Source organism: Centruroides sculpturatus, unplaced genomic scaffold (assembly GCF_000671375.1).
Source record: "Centruroides sculpturatus isolate CEXI.00-Female unplaced genomic scaffold, Cexi_2.0 scaffold2017, whole genome shotgun sequence".
NCBI classification, from domain to species: domain Eukaryota; kingdom Metazoa; phylum Arthropoda; class Arachnida; order Scorpiones; family Buthidae; genus Centruroides; species Centruroides sculpturatus.
Genome location: NW_019386105.1, coordinates 1,808 through 23,819, shown reverse-complemented (window position 1 = coordinate 23,819; position 22,012 = coordinate 1,808). Strand labels below are relative to the sequence as shown.

The following is a 22,012-nucleotide window of genomic DNA, read 5'->3' as shown; positions in this document are numbered from 1 at the left end:
GTGCTAAAATAGGCTTGACATGGCAAAACAATCCAAACCAGATTATTACCAAAGTCTTGGCGTCAACCGCGACGCTTCCGAACACGAAATTAAGCGCGCTTTTCGCAAACTAGCGATGCGTTACCACCCCGACCGCAATAAAGAACCCGATGCCGAAGCTAAGTTCAAAGAAATTAATGAGGCTTACGAAGTTTTATCAGATCCCCAAAAAAGGGCTCGCTACGACCAGTATGGCCACGCGGCTTTTGATCAGAGCGCCGGTTTTGGCGGTTTTGAGTTCGAAGGTTTTGGCAGTTTCGACGGCATGGATATCAACGACATTTTCAGTTCGTTTTTTGGCGGCGGTGGTTTTGGCCACAGCAGTCGGCGTCCGCGCCGCGGAGCTAACATCCAGGGTCAAATCACGATCCAGTTTTTAGACGCTATTTTTGGTAAAAAGATCGTCCAGAAACTTGATAAATGGGTTAACGACCGCCTGGAAAGAGTTGAAACAACCATCGAAATTCCGGCCGGCATTTCCGACGGACAAGCGATTATTTTCAAGGGCTACGGTCAGCGTGGCCACAACGGCGGTCCGAGCGGTGACCTTTACCTAGTGGTTAAGATTGCTAAGCATAAGCATTACGTGCGCGATAACTACAACATCCACCTGGAGATACCCGTCTCGGCTTTTGACATTTTGCAAGAGAAAACTTTGGAAGTGCCGACTCCTTACGGCAAAGAAAAAATTAAACTGCGCGCGGATTACGATTCGCAAACTACGATTAAATTGTCCAAAAAAGGCGTGCCTTCAATGCGTCACCACTTTGTCGGTGATTTAATCATCCACCTCAAAATTTACCTACCATCTTTACCACGCCAACAAAGCCAGCAAATTCGTGATTTAACTTCCGAATTAGTTGACCGCACTTACGACAAGTTTTTGCGGGAGTTTAGTTAGTGTTTCGTTTTTTTGTTCAAAAGCGCGTCGGTAACTACTTTGATTTAGACTCCCAAACCCTAGCCCACATTAAGGTGGTTCGGATCAGTCAGCGCCCTTTTATTTGCGTTTGGCAAGGTCAGTTTTTTGAAACTAAGCTTGAAGGCAAGCGGGCTGTGATCATCCGCGAGTTGCCGGCTAACCATGAATTTGCCCGACCCGTTAAACTAGCGGCGGCAGTTTTAAAACCAAAGCACTTTGCTTGGTTAGTTCAAAAAGCGACTGAGTTAGGTGTCAGTGAACTTTGGCCAGTCCAAAGCGAGCACGTTCAACACCGCCCCGAGCGCACCGAGCGGTTAGTCAAAATCGCCCAGAGCGCTAGCCAGCAGGCTTTTCGCAACTACACCTTGCACGTTCACAACCCAATTAACTTTCAAGACGCACTAAAAATTGAGGCTCGCCACAAGTACATCTTGGACGAAAAACTGGTTCAGCCGATCCGAACTAGCTTTGACCAGGACTGCCTTTTTTTAGTCGGTCCCGAAGGCGGTTGAAGCAGTCAAGAACTTGAGCTCGCTAAAGCAAGTGGGTTTGAGCGGATTTACCTTGGTCCGCGGATCATGCGGGCTGAAACGGCCAGTCTATTTGTTTTAGCCAGAGTGAAAATTTAGTCTATAATGATTTGGCAATGCATTAAGACCGTAGCGGTCGCACGACTTAATTAAGCTACCGAGTGCGTGAAACGCTTTTTGGTATTTACTCGTTGTTTTGCCTCTTGCTCAAGAAGGAGATTTTGACGTGACTAACAAAGAAGTTAAGCAGCGCGTGGTGGAAGAGATTCAGTCTCGTCTAGCCCAAGTAACTAGTTTAGTGGTCGCTCAATACCACGGACTGACTGTGCGCGAACTTCAAAACTTACGGGAAAAACTCAGCGCAGCGCAAATTAGCGCCAAGGTTTACAAAAATCGTCTTTTCAAATTAGCTCTGCACGGAACACCTTACCAAGATCTCGCCCGTTTTTTACAAGGACCCAACCTATTTGTCTTTACCGAGCAAGATCAAAATGCACCCGCTAAAATACTGGCTAACTTTGCCAAGGATCATCCCGCACTAGCCTTAGTAGCGGGAACTTACGAAGGCGAGGTGCTTGACCAACAAGGAATTAGCCAAATCGCGGCACTGCCTTCTTACGACGAAGGGTTAACTATGCTAGCGATGTCATTGCTTGGGCCGATCCGCTACTTGGCGATCGCCCTAAACCAGTACGCTGAGCAAAAAAACGAGACGGGAGAGGAGAAAAAAGATGAGCAAACTAACTAAGGAAACATTTATTGAAAGTCTGCAATCCATGACCATTAAGGAAGTGATGGAACTGGTTGAGGCTATGAAAGAGACATTTGGCGTTGACCCAACGGCAGTCGTTAGCGCCGCGGCAGCTAGTCAAGCGCCGGCTGAAGAAGTTAAGAGCGAAGTGACTGTTACGCTTAAAGCGGTTGGACCAAACAAAATCGCAGTCATTAAAGTGGTTAAGGAAATCACTGGTTTAGGTCTGATGGACGCTAAGAATTTAGTTGATGCTGCGCCAAAACCGATTAAGGAAAACATTAAACCTGAGGAAGCCGAAGACCTTAAGAAAAAACTAACCGAAGCTGGCGCCGAAGTAACGGTCGAATAACTTTGGTTGTCCGCCCAAAACCGCTCTGCCTGAGCGGTTTTTTACTTAACTAACCCCAATCGGCGAACCTTAATTTAAAAACAACCGGCAAAGTCATTTAATTAGCGTTTTTAAAAGTGAAAAAACTTATAATGCTATTTGCGTAAAAAATCATCATACGTCCAAAGGGGGTTGAGAAATATCCGATGAACACAACGCGTTTGCATCCACAGACCAAACCGATCATTGAGTTAGTTAATCTTGTTCAACAATTTGACGACAAAATTGTTTTGCAAGATTTTAATTTGACGATTAATCGGGGCGAGTTTGTCACTTTGCTCGGTCCGTCAGGATCGGGTAAAACAACCGCACTTCGTTTGATTGGCGGCTTTGAATGACCAACGCGCGGTGAAATCCGCTACAACGGTCGCGACATGAAAGACTTACCGGCGTACAAACGTCCGACGAAAACCATTTTTCAAGACTACGCTTTGTTTCCCCACCTTAACGTGGAAAACAACATCAAATACGGTTTAAAAATTTACCGGGTTCCGCGTGAAAACGTGGCGCCTAAGTACCACGAACAACTGAGCGCTTTGCAAGTTAAGTGGCGCAAAACGGTCGAAGAAAAACTGACCAAGTTAGACCGTGAGCAAGATGAATATGAAACTATGATGGCGAGCCACAAACCGCGCTCGCGCAAGTACAAAAAAGCTCAGAAGTGGCTTGATAACTCTGACTTCCACTACTCTTACTGGGAAAATTACGTTCAGCTCAAAACTAACCAGTACTCTAAGCGTTACCTAACGCGGAAAATGACGCGGCAAGAAATTGACCGCGAGGTAGCCCAAGTGATCGAAATGATCGGACTAACGGGCAACGAGAAAAAGACGATTGATCAACTTTCGGGCGGCATGAAACAGCGCGTTTCTTTGGCCCGCGCGCTAGTGGTTAAACCGGAAGTTTTGCTATTAGACGAGCCTTTATCGGCGCTTGACATGCGCGTTCGCGAGAAAATGCAACTTGAATTAAAAGACATTCAACGCAAACTGGGCATGACGTTTATTTTCGTGACCCATGACCAAGAAGAAGCACTCACTTTATCGGATAAAGTGGCCGTGATTAACGAGGGACGGGTGGTGCAGTTCGGCACCGCTCAAGACATCTATGACGAGCCGATTAACGCCTGGGTAGCTAACTTTGTTGGTTATTCAAACTTGTTTGTCGGCAAAGTTTTGGGTGAGGGTAAGGTCCGTATGCTGGGCAAAAGTTTTCAAGCTCTAACCAAAGGATTCAAAACTAACGAAACGGTTGACATTGTCATCAGACCCGAAGACATTGAAATCGGACCGCTCGTCAAAGGCCAGCTTAACGGGGAAATCACCCGGGTTAACTACCAGGGAACAATGTGGGAATACCACGTCAAAATTAGTCCCAAAGGTCCTGTATTACTCGTCCAAGCGACGCATAAATTCGCAGTCGGAACTAAGGTCGGAATTAACTGGGACTCGGAGGAAGTTCACCTCATGAAAAAGGAGGTAAAAAAACGTGTTTAACAAACGTTTGACTTTGCTCTTACCTTACTTTGCGATTGCGATTCTCTTTATTCTGATGCCGATGGTTTTTCTGATTGTCAAAGCTTTTGCGCCCGTCGGCCCTGAGTTTGACAACTGGCACTTAGTCAAAATGCCGACCACTTGGGTCGTGATGGGTCGCTCAATTTTAGTTGGTCTAGCTAGCGCTACCATTTGCCTTGTGATCGGTTTTGTTTACGCTTATTTTAGCGCTCGCAGCTCCAGCAAGATGTTTCGGATCTTCGCGCTTAGTTTTCTAGTTTCGCCGTTATTTGTTTTTACGATTGTCAAAGTTTTAGCGCTCAAAGGTCTTTTGCTGGCCGCTTTTGAAGAGTCAAGTCTCAATAACTTGGGCGTGCTAATTTTAGGTTTAACTTACCTTAACTTACCTTTCATGATTATTCCGCTCTACTCGGTTTTGCTCTCAATGCCGCGCTCTTTAATCGAAGCTTCCGAGGATTTAGGATTCAACCGCTTTTGAACGATTTGACGCGTCGTGATACCCTACGCACTGCGCGCTCTAGCGGCTGGGTTCGCCTTAGTATTCATGTTAGCAGCTACTTCAATCATTGTGTCTGAGAAACTAATTCCGATGCGTGAATCTTACAAACTAATCGGCAATTTCATGGATAACGCGCGGATCAGAACTAAAGCACCCGACGGAGCGCTTGGTTCAACGATTGCTCTAATTACAATCGCGGTCATGATGAGTATCTACGGACTAATTTACCTTGGTCCCGCTTTTTGACGCAAAATCCGGGGAGGCGCTAATGTCTAAGTTAGGAACATTTTGCCAACGTTTTTACGTGGTTTTGATTCTCATTCTCGTTTACCTTCCGCTCGTAATGGCGGCCATTTTCTCGTTCAACGTACCACCGCACCGCGGCGATCTAACTTTTAATTGGAACGGTTTTTCTTTGCGCGGCTTTGACGAGCTATTCACTCAGGAAATGGCTCACGCCTTTTTAAACTCGCTGTTGATCGGATTAGCGAGCGCTGTCGGAGTGGTCATTCTCAGTTTGATGACGACTTACGCTTTGTGGCGCCAACGCAACCGAGTCTTTAAATTAGCCGTCGACGGGACAGCTAACATTCCCCTGATTAATCCCGACATCGTTAGCGCTATCGCCCTAGCCGTCACGTTTTCGTTTTTGTTTGGGACGCTTGGCATTAGCGAAGGTGGCATGTTGCGCGCAATTGTTTCGCACGTGGTAGTAATTTTGCCCTACGGTTTGATCGTGATGTACCCTCGTTCGGTTAAGTTTGATAAGTCGCTTTTGGAAGCTTCCTACGATCTTGGTTACGGTCCGATCCGAACTTGGTTTAAAACTTACTTTCGCCACATGCTACCGATTATTGTCGCCACCTTTGTGATCAGCCTCACGCTTTCTTTTGACGACTTTATTTTGGTGCGCATGGTTGCTAAAGTCGAGACGATCGGAACAAGGCTTTACAGCAGTAACATCAAAAACTGGACTTTAATGCTGGGAACAATTTTGTTGGTTTTAACCGTGGGTGGTTCAACTGTTTACGCGTTTTGGAAAGGTAAGGTTAAAAAATATGAAAAAGTCCGTTAGTTCAAGTTGGCTTAAAAAAGCCGCGCTTTTTCCGCTGGTTGGTTCTTTAGCGCTTGCGGCCGTGAGTTGCGGGCAAAGCCATCCACTAGTTTGAAACTACCAGCAGTTTATTAACCCGGATTTAGAAAAAGAACTTGGTCAAACTTACGGTTACGCTAACTTTGGTGACCTTGATGAGTTAGAAGCGGCTCTGCAAGAAAAGCGCGTTTTGGTTGGAATGAGTTCAGACTACCAGATCAAGCAATTTGCTCAGCAAAAACTAATTCAAAAAATTGATTTTAAGAGGCTGTGGAATTGGGAGTACCAAAGTAAGGATGATCTTAAGCAAAAATTGGAAGAGATTTACACCCCGCTTGTTTTCCGCGCCTTTGACCAAGTTTACAGTCCGCTCGGCGATTTAACTGGCGATGGCCAAGATGATTACTTATGAGAGTACAGCGTGCCCTACTTTATCCAAGAAAAAGTGGTCGTTTTTGATTCTCGTCAAGGTGATTGAAACGAGCAAGAACTTGATATGCTCGATGATCCTGAGCAGTATGACACGCTTTTCCCAGACCGTTCGTACCGCGGCATTCTAAAAACACTGGCTAACCGTGGTTACCAAAAAATTGTCGTTAACGACTACGTACGCGATAACTTAATGATCGGTTCGGAAGTTAGTCCGGGTGGTTTTAACTCTTTACCGACTTTTGACACTTACCAAAGCCACATCCAAGGTTTTAAAGACACGATTGAGGGGAGCGATGGTTTTGGTCAAAAACTCAATTCCAACCACGTCAAGTTTGACACCGATGGCACCCAAGTGTTGATGGATTTGATTGACCCTAACAAAGATTGGGACGTGGCGCTTTTATACAACGGCGACGCGCTTGACGCTTATTGAGCTGACGATAACTTTCCGCTGATGGAAGACGACAACTTTGTTCGAATCGTCAAACCCGAAAACCCAATTTTTCTAATTGACGGTCTGATCTGACCGACTTATTTGACTGGTGAGTACCTTGACCGGGCTTACCAAGTGGCGCGCAGTTATTTCTTTGGTAACGGCCAACTAAGCGAATTAGACGAAATTGATCTCGACGATATTCCGCGCGAATACCCGATTTTACTCAACTTTGATTACGTCAACTACTCGCTTCCTTTCAAGGCTTACCAAGACTTCATTTTGGAATCGGGTTACTTTGAAGACGAAGATGGTGAGGAGGACGCAGTCGCACGCGATATCTACGAGTTGGATTATGATCCCCAATATAACTTAGCTCGCCACTTTACCCAACCGATTGCCGACACTCTTTTCACCATGGTTCAGCAAACTTACGAACTAAGCAAAATTTAAACTGTTTACAAACTGCTGGTCAAGTATTCGTCAAGAATAATTTGAGCCGCGATTTGATCTTTAAGCAATTTCTGTTTTTGCTGCGAAAGTCCCGCTTGGCACATCACTTGGGTTGCCTTTTTGGTACTGCGAAATTCATCAATTAGCACCACTTTAACTTTTTTAAAACGCCGTTTTAAAAGCGGTAAAATTTGATCGATTCGTCGGGAGTTAGTTGGTTTGTCTCCCGAGGCAAAACGTGGGTAACCGATCACGAAGGTGTCGAATTGGTATTCCGAAGTGACTTGCTCGATTTGATTAACCAAGTTGAGTCAGTCTTTTTCGGGATAGATTAAGTTGGCCACGCCCTGGGCAGTCAAGTTGAAAATGTCGCTCACGGCTACTCCGCAAGTTTTGCTGCCGATGTCCAGTCCGACCTTCCGCATGTCGCCTAAATTATAACTAACCCAGGCGCGCCCATTTAGGGCGTGGCAAACAAAAACCCGGACCTTGCTGACCGGGTTTTTGTTTGGTTATTCGTCTTTGAGACTATCTAAAAAGCGCAAGAAATCCTTTTCTTTGACCGGATCGGTCATTCTGTCAACTGAGTCACGGATCTCCTCGTCAGTTTGCATCGGTTGCTCTTTAGACCATTTGTACTTTACTTTCATGTTGTCCTCCTTGGATGACCACAACTCGTTTTAAAGATTTGACTTAATTATATACGCTGCTCGCCGGAAATTAAGTGCTATGACAACGTTCCTGTAAATTCAAGTTTTAATTTTTTCAATAATTGCTGGTCGTTGATCGCGAAATTCTTCTTTTGACTCAAGTTCTTGAATAAAGCCCTTCAGATCGTTTTCGTAAGTTCGTTCGTAAATGTATTTTTCGTCGCTGCTTCACTTAAGATAAAACCCTAAGTTCCAAAGCGTGGTTCGCAAGAAGATTATGCTTGTCCGCTTGTTTCCATTGTAAAAGAAGTGGCCCATCAAAACTCGCACGAATAGGTCTGTAACGAAGTCAAAAATATCTCGTTCGTCCTGATTGTAATCCCACTTCATAATCAGACTGCTGATAGCCCCGGCTACGGCACCACGATTTTTTTCTACGCCAGTCAGTTGATCCTTTTCTTCTCGGTTAAGGTATTTAGCTTTTTCAGAACTCTCTAGAGCCGCTTTGACGAAAGCTTGAGCCGTGGATTGATTAAATTCTATGACGGATATCTCCAGTTGCAATTCTTCGGGTAAGTCTTCAAACTTAGAGTAGAACTTAACTTTTTCAGAACTAAAATCCAGCATGCTATTGCGACGCTCAAGAAGATAGCGCTTTGTTTGTTGGTGTTTATTCCACTTTGTGACGTAAATTCTGAGTACTCGCATAAATATCACATCTCAATTTTACTTTTTCAGACTGCTTGTAAATTCCTAAATTTGACCATGTAAAAGATCTAAAAATTATTCAGTAAATCAAAAATCCCATAGGTCTTTTAATAGTTTGAAGTTTGGTTTTGATCCATTAAAAACTTGATCAAACCACTGTTAAAATTACGAAATTTTTCTTAGTAATTACGTGCTATTTTAACTTAACATTGTGATATACTAATAAGGCTTTATTTAAATGCTTGTATTCCGCCTTGCGCCGAGGAAAGAGTGAAGTCTATGCCAGCAAAAACCGCCGTCAGCCGTTCCTACCAACTAAGAAAATTTGGTCCCATCACCCAGCGCCGTGATTATTCGCGCAACAATTACCACTATCCAGTCGAGAATTTAGTTCGCATTCAGAAAGATTCGTTCCACTGATTCCTAACTAAAGGCTTAGAAGAAACTTTTCAGAACATCTACCCGATTGACTCTACCAACGGAAAATTAACGATTGAATACGTGGCCGGATCGTTACGTCTTGAGAAGTACAAGGATGAGTTCCAAGCGATTAAAATGGCCCGGCAAAAGGGTACCACTCTCAACGTCAAGGTTTACGCTACGCTCCGTCGCAAAGACAACGAAACGGGCGAGGTTAAAACTCAAGAAGTTTTGTTTGGCGAAGTTCCGATGATGACTCAGGGCGGCAACTTCGTCGTTAACGGATCAACCAAGGTGGTCGTATCGCAGCTAATTCGTTCGCCGGGAGCATACTTTGAAATGGATGCTCGGAAAGGGTCTGACAAAGACCTTTTCAACAAGTTGGAAATCATCCCCAAACTAGGTATGTGGATCCGAGTTTTCCACAAAGTGACTAAGAGCAAGTCCGACGTAAAAGTTTCAATTGACAAAAACAACGTTTCGCTCTCAACTTTCCTACGTGCTTTTGGAATGACTAAAACTGCTATCGCTGAACTTTACGGAACTAGTCCAGCGCTAGTGGAAATGTTTGCTAAGTACGATCGCAAAGACCGTCGCAAAGATAAGAAAGAGAACTGGAAGGAGTTTTTTGACGCTCTGCCATCTCTATTTGGTTCCACGCCTGTTTTAGCTGAAACGCTCCGCAAGGATAAAAAGGAAACCGAGATCGACGCACTTGATTACGTGCACGGTATTTTGAAAAAAGGCGATCGGATCACCAACGAATCGCGCCGTAACTTGTTCGTCAACTTTCTTTTTAACAAACGTCGTTACGACCTTCTCAAAACGGGTCGGTTTTTGATTAACAAAAAACTGAACCTAGTAGACCGCCTGGAAGGGACTATTTTGGCTCAGGACTTAGCGACCGTTTCTGGCAAAGTGCTCTACAAGGCCGGCACGCCGATTGATTTTAAGTTGGCCAAAGAAATCCAAAGTCAGTTTGACGAGGGCGTTTTACCGACGGTTGACATTCCGGAAATTTCCACCGATGTTTACGGTAAGCAAGTTGATTTTTACCCGAACTTGCTTAAGCGTAACCAAATCATTATCGTCCAAGTTTATCCGAACGAGTCGTGAATAGAACAGCAAAAAAATCCCCTCAAAATTATCGCTAATGACCCTCAATCCGACGAAGAACACCTACTTATCTCCGACATTGTCGCGGCGATCGGTTACTACTTCAATTTGTTAGAAGGGATCGGCACCGAGGACGACCCCGACTCGCTTGTTAACAAACGGGTAGTTACGATCGGCGAACTACTCCAGAACCAATTCCAAATCGCGCTGACTAAACTTGAGCGCAGTGCTAAAGAAAGAATGTCGGCTAACGAGCCCGATAAAATCACAGTTAAAAACATCACTAATAACAAGATTGTTTACAACCAGTTCAAAACTTTCTTCAACTCTTCCCAACTTTCGCAGTTCATGGACCAAGTTAACCCGCTGGCTGAGATCGCTAACAAACGTCGGATCACTTCGCTCGGCCCGGGTGGCCTAAACCGCGAGACAGCCATCATTGAGGTTCGCGACGTTCACGCGACTCACTACGGAAGAATTTGCCCGATCGAATCGCCCGAAGGTCCTAACATCGGACTAATTCTTAACTTTGCCACTTACCCCCGCATTAACCAGTACGGTTTTATTGAAACCCCTTACTTTCCGGTCGAAAACGGCAAAATCATTCGCGACGCAATTTACTTGTCGGCTAGCGACGAAAAAGGTAAAACTTTCGCTCAATCATCAATTGCCGTCAACCAGGACGACCAAATCGTTGAAGCCAACGTGGTAGTGCGCAAAGACGGCGATTACATCATCGTCCCCCGCAAGGAAGTTAATTACGTGGATGTTTCTTCGCGTCAGATGACTTCTATTTCTTCGTCTTGCATTCCTTTCCTAGAAAACGACGACGCTAACCGGGCTCTGATGGGTGCTAATATGCAGCGCCAAGCCGTGCCGCTTTTAGAGTCGGAGGCACCCTTAATTGCGACTGGCGCTGAGGCAGACATCGCACGCTTTTCGGCCTACAACAAAATCGCTGAGGAAGATGGACAAGTTAGCTACGTTGATTCGCAAGTTATCAAAGTTAAAGGTAAGAAGAGCGTGCGCACTTACTACTTGAGAACGTTTGAACGCTCTAACCAAGGAACGCTGATTTCACAGCGTCCAATCGTTAAAGAGGGTGAAAAAGTTCAGCAAGGCCAAGTGCTAACCGATGCTTCTTCGTTTGACAAAGGTGAACTAGCGCTGGGTAAAAACGTGGTTGTTGCTTTTACCACTTGAAACGGTTATAACTACGAGGATGCGATCATCATTTCCGAACGTCTAGTCCGCGACGACGTTTACACATCGATTCACATTGAAGAGCAAACGATTCAGTTTCGCAAGGCCAAATCGGGCGATGATGAACTGAGTCGTGATTTACCAAACGTTTCCAACTTTGCCAAACGTAACTTAGACGATTCGGGGATTGTTCGCGTCGGATCGGAAGTTCAAGCTGGTGACGTTTTAGTCGGTCGGATTTCACCTAAGAGCGAAGACAATCCAACGCCGGAAGAAAAACTAATCGCGGCGATTTTCTCCCAGCGCGCTAAAAACATTAAAGACACCTCTTTAAAAGTTAAGCACGGCCACGGCGGAACCGTGATTGACGCGCAAGTACTTTCGCGTGAGAACGGTGACAAACTGCAAGACGGCATTTCGATGATTATCAAAGTTTTCATCGCTCAAAAACGCAAAATCAAAGTCGGCGATAAAATGGCGGGACGCCACGGTAACAAAGGGGTCATTTCCCGGATCTTACCAGTTGAAGACATGCCTTGCCTGAGCGACGGTACGCCGGTAGATATCATGCTTAACCCGCAGGGCGTTCCCTCGCGGATGAACATCGGACAAGTTTTGGAACTCCACCTTGGCATGGCGGCTCAGGCGCTCGGAGTTAAGTTTGTTTCACCTGTTTTTGACGGCATCAAGTACCACGATGTGCGCGAGGCTCTCCAAGAGGCCAACTTACCGATTGACGGTAAATTTGATCTTTACGATCCGATTCTCGGCGCTAAGTTCGCCCAAAAAGTTTCAGTCGGTGTGATGTACATGCTTAAACTGGCCCACATGGTTGACGATAAAATGCACGCTCGCTCGGTTGGTCCTTACTCGCTGATCACTCAGCAACCGCTGGGTGGTAAGTCTCAAAACGGTGGACAACGTTTTGGTGAGATGGAAGCTTGGGCGGTTGAATCGTACGGAGCTTCTAACGTACTGCAAGAGTTATTAACTTACAAATCGGACAACATTGATGGTCGAAACAAAATTTACAACGCTTTAACTAACGGCATGCCTTTGCCTCGACCGGGTACGCCCGAATCGTTCTCGGTTTTGGCTTACGAACTGCGCGGACTGTGCTTAAAACTCGGCGTTGAAGTTAAGAAGGAAGAGTAGCGATGAGAAACGAAACCATAATTCAAACTAGACAGTACCAAAAAGTTCACGAAAATGACATTTTGAGTATTTCTTTGTCATTGGCTAAACCCGAAGACGTTAAACACTGGTCTTACGGAGAAGTGACTAAGCCCGAGACGATCAACTACAAATCTTTCAAACCTGAGAAACACGGTCTTTTTGACGAAGTGATTTTTGGGCCGGTTACCGACTACAAATGCCCGATTTGCGGAACTAAGTACAAACGTTCTAACGAAGGTCAAACTTGCGAAAAGACCGACGAATGCCGGATTTACCAGCCGCAAATTCTGCCTAAGTCGGCTCGTCGTAGCCGCATGGGTCACATTGAACTAGCTTCGCCCGTGGTTCACCTGTGGTTTTTTACCATTCACCACTCGATCATCGCCAAAGTTCTCGGTCTTAAAACCGAAGACTCTGAAAAATACCACTCCCGCCGTCAAATCGAAAACATCATCTACTTCCGTTCCCACATCGTGCTTGAATCCGATGGTCTGAAAGCTTTACCGAAAAACAAAATCATTGAAATTAACCAGGCGGCGGTAATTTACCGCAAAGCACTGCTGGAATTGCGCGAACGCTTTGAGCCGGGCAGCGATGCTTACGACGAAATTAGCGCTTCGATTGAAGACCTTGAGCAAACCGCCAGTTCTAAACTCGGTCAAGATTACGGGGTTGACTTTTACGAACTCAACGAAATTATTCACGAGTATTCCGAAGCCAAAATTAGCACCGGTGCTAAAGCGATTGAATACCTACTCAAAAACTTCGACCTTAAAAATTCGATTCGCCGCGTTAAATCGCAAATCACCCGCATTTCGCGCGAAATCAAGGAGAACGAAAGTTGGTACTCGGGACTAGTTCAGCAGCGTTCCAAACTTTACAAACGTCTTGATGTACTTAACAAATTCTATAAATCAGGTCAAGATCTAACGTCAATGATCATTTACAACTTGCCGATTATTCCGGCTGACCTACGTCCGCTGATTCAAATTGACGGCGGTCGCCACTCGACCTCTGACATTAACGACTTGTACCGCCGGATTATCATTCGGAACAACCGTCTGAAAAAATGGCAGGAAAACGACGCCCCGATTTTGATTATTCAAAACGAACTGCGCATGCTCCAAGAAGCAATCGATGCGTTAATTGATAACAGTCGNCAAAAAGTTGATGGATAGGAGAAGGAGTTGGAAAGCTCCGCCAGAGAGGGTGAAAGCCCCGTAACCGAAATTTATCAACCTCCTAGTCGTACCCTGAGTAGGGCGGGGCACGTGAAACCTTGTCTGAACCAGCCGGGACCACCCGGTAAGACTAAATACTCATTAGACACCGATAGCGAACTAGTACCGTGAGGGAAAGGTGAAAAGAACCCCGGAGGGGGAGTGAAATAGATTCTGAAACCAAAGAGCCTACAAGTAGTCAGAGCACGTTAATGTGTGATGGCGTACATCTTGCAGGATGGACCGGCGAGTTATGTTAGCATGCGAGGTTAAGTGGTAAAAAGCGGAGCCGTAGAGAAATCGAGTCTGAATAGGGCGATTAGTATGTTGGCATAGACCCGAAACGAGGTGATCTAACCATGGGCAGGTTGAAGCATGGGTAACTCCATGTGGAGGACCGAACCAGAGTACGCTGAAAAGTGCTTGGATGACCTGTGGTTAGCGGTGAAATTCCAATCGAACCTCGATATAGCTGGTTCTCCCCGAAATAGCTTGAGGGCTAGCGTGTGGTGTTAAGTTACGGAGGTAGAGCACTGAATGTGGGATGGCCTCACCTAGAGGTACTGACCATAATCAAACTCCGAATGCCGTAACGGATTGCCATGCAGTCGGACTATGGAAGATAAGTCCCGTAGTCGCGAGGGAAACAACCCAGATCGTCAGCTAAGGTCCCTAAATTGTGCTAAGTGAAAAAGGTGGTGAAGTTTCTCAAACAACTAGGATGTTGGCTTAGAAGCAGCCATCATTTAAAGAGTGCGTAATTGCTCACTAGTCAAGAAATTTTGTGCCCAAAATGTAACGGGACTAAGCACAATACCGAAGCTACGGGTACCTACGGGTACGTTAGGGGAGCGTTCTAATCTGCGCTGAAGTCAGACCGTGAGGACTGATGGAGCGGTTAGAAGTGAGAATGCCGGTATGAGTAACGATTCAAGGTGAGAATCCTTGACGCCTATTGGGGAAGGTTTCCTGGGGCAGGTTCGTCCACCCAGGGTTAGTCGGGACCTAAGGCGAGGCCGAAAGGCGTAGTCGATGGACAACAAGTTGATATTCTTGTACCTCCGCGCGAGTGATGGAGTGACGAAGCAGGATAACTTTACTAGTTAACGGATTCTAGGGCAAGTAATTAGTGGGTCGTGTAGGCAAATCCGCACGGCGTAACCGTGAGTTACGATGCATAGGGAAAGTCTAGGCAAGTACCGAATTAAGCGATTCCAAACTTCCAAGAAAAACTTCTAACTTTAATCGCGTGTGAGCCCGTACCGAGAACGGACACACGTCCCCAAGATGAGTATTCTAAGGCGAGCGAGATAACCATTGTTAAGGAACTCTGCAAAATTACCCCGTAAGTTCGCAAGAAGGGGCGCTCACTTCGGTGAGCCACAGGAAATGTGAGGGGCGACTGTTTACCAAAAACATAGCTCTCTGCTAAGTCGTAAGACGATGTATAGGGGGTGACGCCTGCCCAGTGCCCGAAGGTTAAGTTGATTTGTTAGTCAAAAATTAAAATACGACGAAGCATTGATATGAAGCCCGGGTGAACGGCAGCTGTAACTATAACGGTTCTAAGGTAGCGAAATTCCTTGTCACTTAATTGGTGACCTGCACGAAAGGCGTAACGATCTCTCAACTGTCTCAACAATGGACTCGGTGAAATTATGGTAACGGTGAGAACGCCGTTTTCCCGCAGCAAGACGAAAAGACCCCGTGAAGCTTTACTACAACTTCGTATTGGATTCTGGTTAAACATGTGTAGGATAGGTGGGAGACTTTGAAGCGTTGACGCTAGTCAACGTGGAGTCACCCTTGAAATACCACCCTTGTTTAATTGGGATTCTAACCCACTTTTGTTATCCAAAAGGGAGACAGTGCGTGGTGGGTAGTTTGACTGGGGCGGTCGCCTCCTAAAAGGTAACGGAGGCGTTCAAAGGTACCCTCAATATGGTCGGAAACCATATGTAGAGCGTAAAGGTAAAAGGGTGCTTGACTGCGAGACACACATGTCGAGCAGGTGCGAAAGCAGGACTTAGTGATCCGGCGATTCCGTGTGGAAGGGTCGTCGCTCAACGGATAAAAGTTACTCCGGGGATAACAGGCTAATCTCCCCCAAGAGATCACATCGACGGGGAGGTTTGGCACCTCGATGTCGGCTCATCGCATCCTGGAGCTGGAGTCGGTTCCAAGGGTTTGGCTGTTCGCCAATTAAAGCGGTACGCGAGCTGGGTTCAGAACGTCGTGAGACAGTTCGGTCCCTATCTGCTGTGGGCGTTGGAGTGTTGAGAAAAGCTGTTCCTAGTACGAGAGGACCGGAACGGACGTACCACTAGTGTTCCAGTTGTCCCGCCCGGGGCATAGCTGGGTAGCTAAGTACGGAAAGGATAACCGCTGAAGGCATCTAAGCGGGAAGCCTCTTTCAAGATGAGCACTCCTTGAAATTCCTTATGGACTATGAGGTTGATAGGCTGGGTGTTTAAGTATGGTGACATATTGAGCTAACCAGTACTAATAATTGAAAAATTTAACGCTAAGTTTAGATAAAAGATTGATTTGAAGCTATTCAGTTTTGAGGGTTCTGCTCGCTGCCGAAAGGCAGTTTTTTATTTGGGGCTTTGTTCAAGAATTGTGAATTTAACAAGTTCTTTCTAATTTTTTATGGTATAATAATTACATTAGTAAGGAGGCTACAAGTGAAAAAGTTTGCTAAAACGATCTTAGTTGTCGCAACTTCAACCGCGGTTTTTCCGATTGTGGCCGGTCTAATTTACTACGAACTCGTTTACCAAAAACCAACCGCTCCTGTTTCTCACGAAACTTGGGAAAAATCTAAGCAGAAAAACAAAGACTAACGCGACCAGTCTTTGTTTTTGCTTTGTTAAGGCGATTTTTTTGTTGGCCTTCCCAAACTGACGATTAATTTAGTCGCTTAATTTTCAGGTTGGTCTGCTTGACCTTAGCGTTTAAATTACAATTTTTGTAAAAATACCGGCAGAATAAGTTAAACTATCGGCATGAAGAAACTTTTTACAGGGACATTCATGCTGGCGAGCAGCTTCTGTTTACCGGCCCAAATAATCAGCTGTGCTCCGCACGTTGATCTGACTTTAAACGCCAAAGTGCAAACCAAAGCCGACGGAATTCACGCGCTCAGTCAAGCTAGTCTAGAGCAAGACTTAAGCGCGGCGATTCAAAATAGCGCACTTCTATCGGAGGTTTCTAAAAAAAGCGCTCTTGAGAAACTAGCGGCCTGGTTAAGCCAAAGCCACCATTTTCACGTTGGATCTTCCATCTTGCTTTTGGAAGTTAAAACCGCGCAAGGAATGATGACTTTGGAGATTGTCACCGAGCGGGCTGAGGAGTAAAATTTAAACTAGTGGACACACTAGCCTTCGATTTCCGGACTTACTCGGCCAAGCGTTTTTTAATCGTGGTCAAAGACAGTCAGCTTTGACTGGTTGATTTTCTCGCTCCCGGTCAAAAACCAACTGAGAGTTTGGTGCTCCAAAAATTGCTGACTAGGGTTAAGAGGCCATTTAAGTTAGTTTACTCGCCCACTCAAGTTGAACGCTTTGCTAGTTGGCTGCTTCAATATTTTCAAGGTCAATTGGTCAAAATAGACACTCAAAAGATGGCCTGGCAAAACGTTGGTAGTTTTGCCCAAAAAGTTTATCGCCAGCTCTTAACTACAAGCCCTGGTGAGCGGCTAACCTACCAGTCTCTAGCGGCTAAAATCGGGCAACCGCGCGCAGCCCGAGCGGTCGGAAACGCTTTAGCTAACAACCCTTTTTTAGTGCTCGTGCCTTGCCACCGGGTGATTTATTCCAGTAAATCCAAGCCCGACGCCTACCGATCCGGCGCTAATCTTAAGCGGTTTTTGCATGATCTTGAAACTGGTTTTGAAACTCAGAGGGGCGGTATAATTTAACCGTCGTGGCTAAAGTAGTAGTTGCCCTCTCGGGCGGAGTTGATTCAGCCGTGGCCGCGTGGCTCTTGCTTAGGCAAGGTCACCAGGTCAGGGCCGTTTTTATGCGTAACTGGGATGATTTTGCCAACCAAGTCAAGGTCAGTTCATTTTCAAAGCCAAGTCAAAGTTGCCCCCAGGAAACCGATTACCAAGACGCGCAGAGAGTGGCCCAAAAGCTGGGTATTGAGCTCACACGAGTCGATTTTGTGGAGCAGTACTACCAACAAGTTTTTCAAGATTTGATCGATGGTTACCGCCGGGGCTACACACCTAACCCCGACGTCTGGTGCAACCGTTTAATTAAATTTGGAGCTCTTTGGCAGTGGATTCGCCAAAACTGACCCGACCAACAGTTTTTGGCCACCGGTCATTACGCTCGCAGTGAGCAGGGTAAACTTTACCGTCCGCTTGATCATAGTAAAGACCAAACTTATTTCTTGGCTCAAACGAAAACCGAGCAACTATCCCACGTGCTTTTTCCGCTCGCTGATTTAACCAAGGACAAGGTGCGCCAGATTGCCCGCGAAGTTGGTTTAGACGTGGCCAATAAAAAAGACTCGACCGGAATATGCTTTGTCGGTAAACGCAAATTTGCTCTCTTTTTAGAAAACTATTTGCCAAGGCAATCCGGACCGATCGTCGATTTAACTAGTTCAAAAAAAATCGGTCAGCACCAGGGAGTTGTTTTTTACACCATCGGCCAGCGCGAAGGACTTAATCTAGGCGGTCAGTCTGAGCGCTACTACGTGGTGGGCAAAAACGTGGCTCAAAACATTTTGTACGTAGCCCCGCTGAGCGATCGGCAGTTTTTGCTTTCTCAGGCCGTCACACTTAAAAAGATCAACTGGTTAGTGCCAGATTATCGTCCTAGCAAAGCGCTGGCTAAGTTTCGCTACCGCAGTCCGGGCGTAGAAGTTTCGCTGACTTGGCAAAAAGATCAACTCCGGGTTGATTACCCAGTTGGTCACTGGGCAGTCACTCCCGGCCAGCAGTGCGTTTTGTACGCTGATTCGCTTTGTTTAGGTGGCGGAGTGATTGACCAGGTTTTTGACCACCAAGGGCGCAAAAATTACTTGCTCTAGCAAAGCGGGCTTTTAATTAGGGCATTAATCAGCGTTTAGATGAATCTAATTCGGACTACAATGGTACATTTATAAAGTATGCAAAAACTATCTGCGAACCAAATTCGCCAAATGTGAAGCGATTTCTTTGCTCGCCACGAGCACCTAGTTTTACCTTCCAGTTCTCTCATTCCCCACCGCGACCATTCGTTGCTTTTAATTAACTCGGGCGTGGCGACGTTAAAGCCATTTTTTACCGGCCAAACTTTGCCGCCGGCACCAAACCTTGTCAAAGTGCAAAAATGCATCCGCACTAACGACATTGAAAACGTGGGCAAAACGGCGCGCCACCACACTTTTTTTGAGATGCTGGGCAATTTTTCGATCGGTGGTTACTTCAAAAAAACAGCCTTAGAATTAGCGCACCAGTTTATCTTTGAGGAGTTAAAACTTCCCAAGGAGCGGATCTACATCACTTACCACAGCGAAGACTTAACTACTTACAACATTTGACGTGAGCTCGGCATCAAAGAGCAACACCTTGTGGCCGGCAGCCGGGAAACTAATTTTTGGGATTTAGGCCAGGGGCCATGCGGACCAGACACGGAAATTTTCTACGACCGCGGCGCTAAGTTTGATCCCCAGCGGCAAGGCATTAAACTTTTGGAGTCCGACATTGAAAACGACCGCTACCTAGAAATTTGAAACATCGTTTTTTCTGAATTTGACAACGATGGTCAAGGTAATTACCAAGAGCTGAGTCAAAAAATGATTGACACGGGCGCTGGATTAGAAAGGTTGGCGGCCATTTTTCATGATGCGTTAACCGATTTTGAAACCGACTTATTCTTGCCCATTATTGCCGCCGTGGAAAAACTTAGTCCCTTTGCTTACGACCCTCAGTCAAAGGCCGAGTCCAAGCGTAAAATCACCCAGGCTTACCGCGTTATTGCCGATCACATTCGCGCGGTTGTCATGGCGATCCAAGACGGCGTTATCCCGAGCCGTACGGCTCGCGGATACGTGATTAGACGTTTGATTCGCCGCGCTTACCACGCCGGTTATAAACTGGCGATTAAATCCGAATTATTTCTGAGTAAACTTGTCGGCGTAGTCGCTAAAACACTGCCAGTTTACCCAGTTGAGGTCAGCCGAGTGCGCGAAATTATTGCTAAGGAAGAGCGTCTGTTTGCCCGCACCATGGTTGAAGGCGAACAGCTACTGCTGAACTACTTGTCAAAGCAAAACCACGTTGACTCGCAACTAGCTTTTAAACTTTTTGAAACTTACGGATATCCGCTAGAACTAACCGAAGAAATTGCGCGTGAGCACGGCGCTAAGGTAGACCTTAGTCAAGTTGAAGAGTTAACTCGCGTTCACCAACAAAAATCGCGCCGTCAATTCCAGTCTGGTTTTGATCCCGCTCGGTACCAAGGCCGTTTGCCGAGTAAAAAAGTGTCGCGTTTCATCGGCTATGATCACCTGAGCGCCGAGTCGGAGGTTGTCTTTCAAACTCAAGCGGGCGATAAGTGGTTAGTAGTGACGCGGGAAACACCTTTTTATGCGACGAGTGGTGGTCAGGAGCACGACCAAGGAACGCTGAACGGCGTGCTAGTCGAAAACGTTTTTAAAGATAAACATCAGAACCACATTCATGTGTTAAACCAGCGGATTGAGGATGAAAAGGTTCGTTTGGAGGTTGATCCAATTATCCGTCAAAAGGCGGCTCGCAACCACTCAGCTACCCATTTACTTGGCAAAGCGCTAGTGGAAATTTTAGGCGCTAGCGTGCAGTTAGGTTCCGAAAATAACTACCGCCGTCTCAGACTTGATTTCCCGCATCCTAGCCGTCCCAGCGCCGCGCAAATTAGCGCGGTAGAGCGGTTGGTCAATGACTACATTGAGCAAGATTGACCGCGCCGTTACATTGAAACTACCAAGGAAGAGGCGCTCGCGATGGGTGCTTGAGCACTTGATAATGAGCAGTACCAACCGATAGTGAGGGTGGTGGACTTTGGCATTTCTAAGGAGCTTTGCGGCGGAACTCACGTTAGCAGCACAGGTGAAATAGAGCGCTTTAAAATTATCCGTTTGGATTCTAAGGGATCGGGAGTGTACCGGATTGAGGCGATTACATCCAATGAGACCATTTCCGACTACGAGGATCAAGAGCGCGGTAAAATCCGTGAGCAGGTCGAGCAACTTGTTAAAAAAAATAAGTCGCTGGATCCTGCTTATCAACTTAAATTTTTGCTTGGAAAAGATTCGATTATCGCGCCAAAGTTAATTGAAACGCTAACAAATGATTACAAACGTTTAGTCAAAAAACAGCGCAAAAGCCAAGCGCAAATAAATGTTGTTTGGCAAACGATGGATTACCAAGGCATGCCGACTTTTATGAAGTTGGACTTTGCACCTCAAGTGGATCTAAAAAGCTTGGCCGTCCAACTTCGCAGTCAACACCCCGAATCGCTGATCATAGTTGGTTCGGCCGTTGGGTCATCAACTAAGGTAGCGCTTGCTTCGCAAACTTTTGACTGTCAGCAAATTTTTACTAAACTGCTCACTTTACACGGCGGTCGTGGTGGCGGTCAAAAGTCTTTGGCAATGGGAATCATCAACGCCTCTAAGTTGATTTAAGGTGTCTGTTAGTGCGAATTTAGAACTAATGATTAGAATAGTTGAATCAAATTTGAAATCAGTTGACTGACTTGGCAGCAATTTTGCATTTAGACGGATGATTCTTCCTAAATGGTAAAATGCCTTTGAAAGAGATAAAAATGAGAAAATGAGCGTTAGTCATCACAAACCTTACTTTGCTTAGTGGTTCGATCGTCTCAACAGTTGCTTGCGGACATTCGGGCGGGATTGATACCCGCAATGAATCAGCGGAAAGAATTTTCATTAAAACGTCGCACAGCGATGTTGATACTTTGAATTTTGAAAAAGAAGAACGTTACAGCGCGGCTCAATTGGGGATTGACAAAATTTTTAACGATAGATTAGGCGCCGAGTTAGCTGAGCGGTTCGGGATGGCAGAAATTTCCGCCAGAGACTTTGTTTTTGTGGTCAAGGGATACGACGATGTTGAAGGCAAAATCGCCGCTAGATTTGGAGTGGTTCAAGACTCAAAGATCGTTAAGATGTTTCTTAATGTTGTGCAAGTGTCGGGATTTCAAAAATTAGACCCTGAATATTTGTTAAGAAATATAGTGCGTCATCTGCCGAGTGACGGAATTTTATGAACTGAGTTAGGAAGCAGAGTGAAACCTAGTTACTTTGCTAGGAAAAAGTTTTGGAGTGTGAACAACTGGGTATATCGCAATATTTTCAGTTTCGTAATGCCGATCACTGGGTTAGAGTGGTAGACTATGAAGCCGACGTTGAGGAGTTGCTCATTGAATTGATACTTGAACTTGACGGTGTAGAAAAATTGT

At 45.8% G+C, this 22,012-nt stretch overlaps 7 protein-coding genes across 7 annotated transcripts; all 7 read left to right on the top strand.

Annotated features, from left to right (window-relative positions):
• The first annotated feature begins 19 nt into the window (after positions 1-19).
• On the top strand, positions 20-940 carry LOC111613607 (chaperone protein DnaJ-like). Its single transcript, XM_023354958.1, has one exon. The coding sequence runs from the start codon at positions 20-22 to the stop codon at positions 938-940; it is 921 nt and encodes a 306-aa protein (XP_023210726.1).
• A 1,251-nt stretch (positions 941-2,191) lies between these two features.
• On the top strand, positions 2,192-2,594 carry LOC111613629 (50S ribosomal protein L7/L12-like). The gene has a single exon (XM_023354984.1). The coding sequence runs from the start codon at positions 2,223-2,225 to the stop codon at positions 2,592-2,594; it is 372 nt and encodes a 123-aa protein (XP_023210752.1). The 5' UTR covers positions 2,192-2,222.
• A 185-nt stretch (positions 2,595-2,779) lies between these two features.
• On the top strand, positions 2,780-4,129 carry LOC111613606 (spermidine/putrescine import ATP-binding protein PotA-like). Its single transcript, XM_023354956.1, is given in 2 exon segments — positions 2,780-3,136; positions 3,416-4,129. Coding segments are annotated over 2 exon segments (1,071 nt in total).
• A 4,844-nt stretch (positions 4,130-8,973) lies between these two features.
• On the top strand, positions 8,974-12,312 carry LOC111613605 (DNA-directed RNA polymerase subunit beta-like). Its single transcript, XM_023354955.1, is given in 2 exon segments — positions 8,974-9,874; positions 9,959-12,312. Coding segments are annotated over 2 exon segments (3,255 nt in total).
• Positions 12,313-12,314: 2 nt separating this feature from the next.
• LOC111613604 (DNA-directed RNA polymerase subunit beta'-like) lies at positions 12,315-13,511 on the top strand. The gene has a single exon (XM_023354954.1). It carries the CDS (start codon positions 12,315-12,317, stop codon positions 13,509-13,511), a length of 1,197 nt encoding a protein of 398 aa, XP_023210722.1.
• Positions 13,512-17,178: 3,667 nt separating this feature from the next.
• Positions 17,179-18,596, top strand: LOC111613602 (tRNA-specific 2-thiouridylase MnmA-like). The gene is given in 2 exon segments (XM_023354953.1): positions 17,179-17,245; positions 17,458-18,596. Coding segments are annotated over 2 exon segments (1,206 nt in total).
• A 78-nt stretch (positions 18,597-18,674) lies between these two features.
• Positions 18,675-21,215, top strand: LOC111613601 (alanine--tRNA ligase-like). The gene is given in 2 exon segments (XM_023354952.1): positions 18,675-20,450; positions 20,562-21,215. Coding segments are annotated over 2 exon segments (2,430 nt in total).
• The last annotated feature ends 797 nt before the right edge of the window (positions 21,216-22,012 follow it).

Bases quoted from the DNA above. Each gene is read 5' to 3' on its own strand.
- LOC111613629 (XM_023354984.1), top strand. From the start codon at position 2,223: ATGAGCAAACTAACTAAGGAAACATTTATTGAAAGTCTGCAATCCATG.
- LOC111613607 (XM_023354958.1), top strand. From the start codon at position 20: ATGGCAAAACAATCCAAACCAGATTATTACCAAAGTCTTGGCGTCAAC.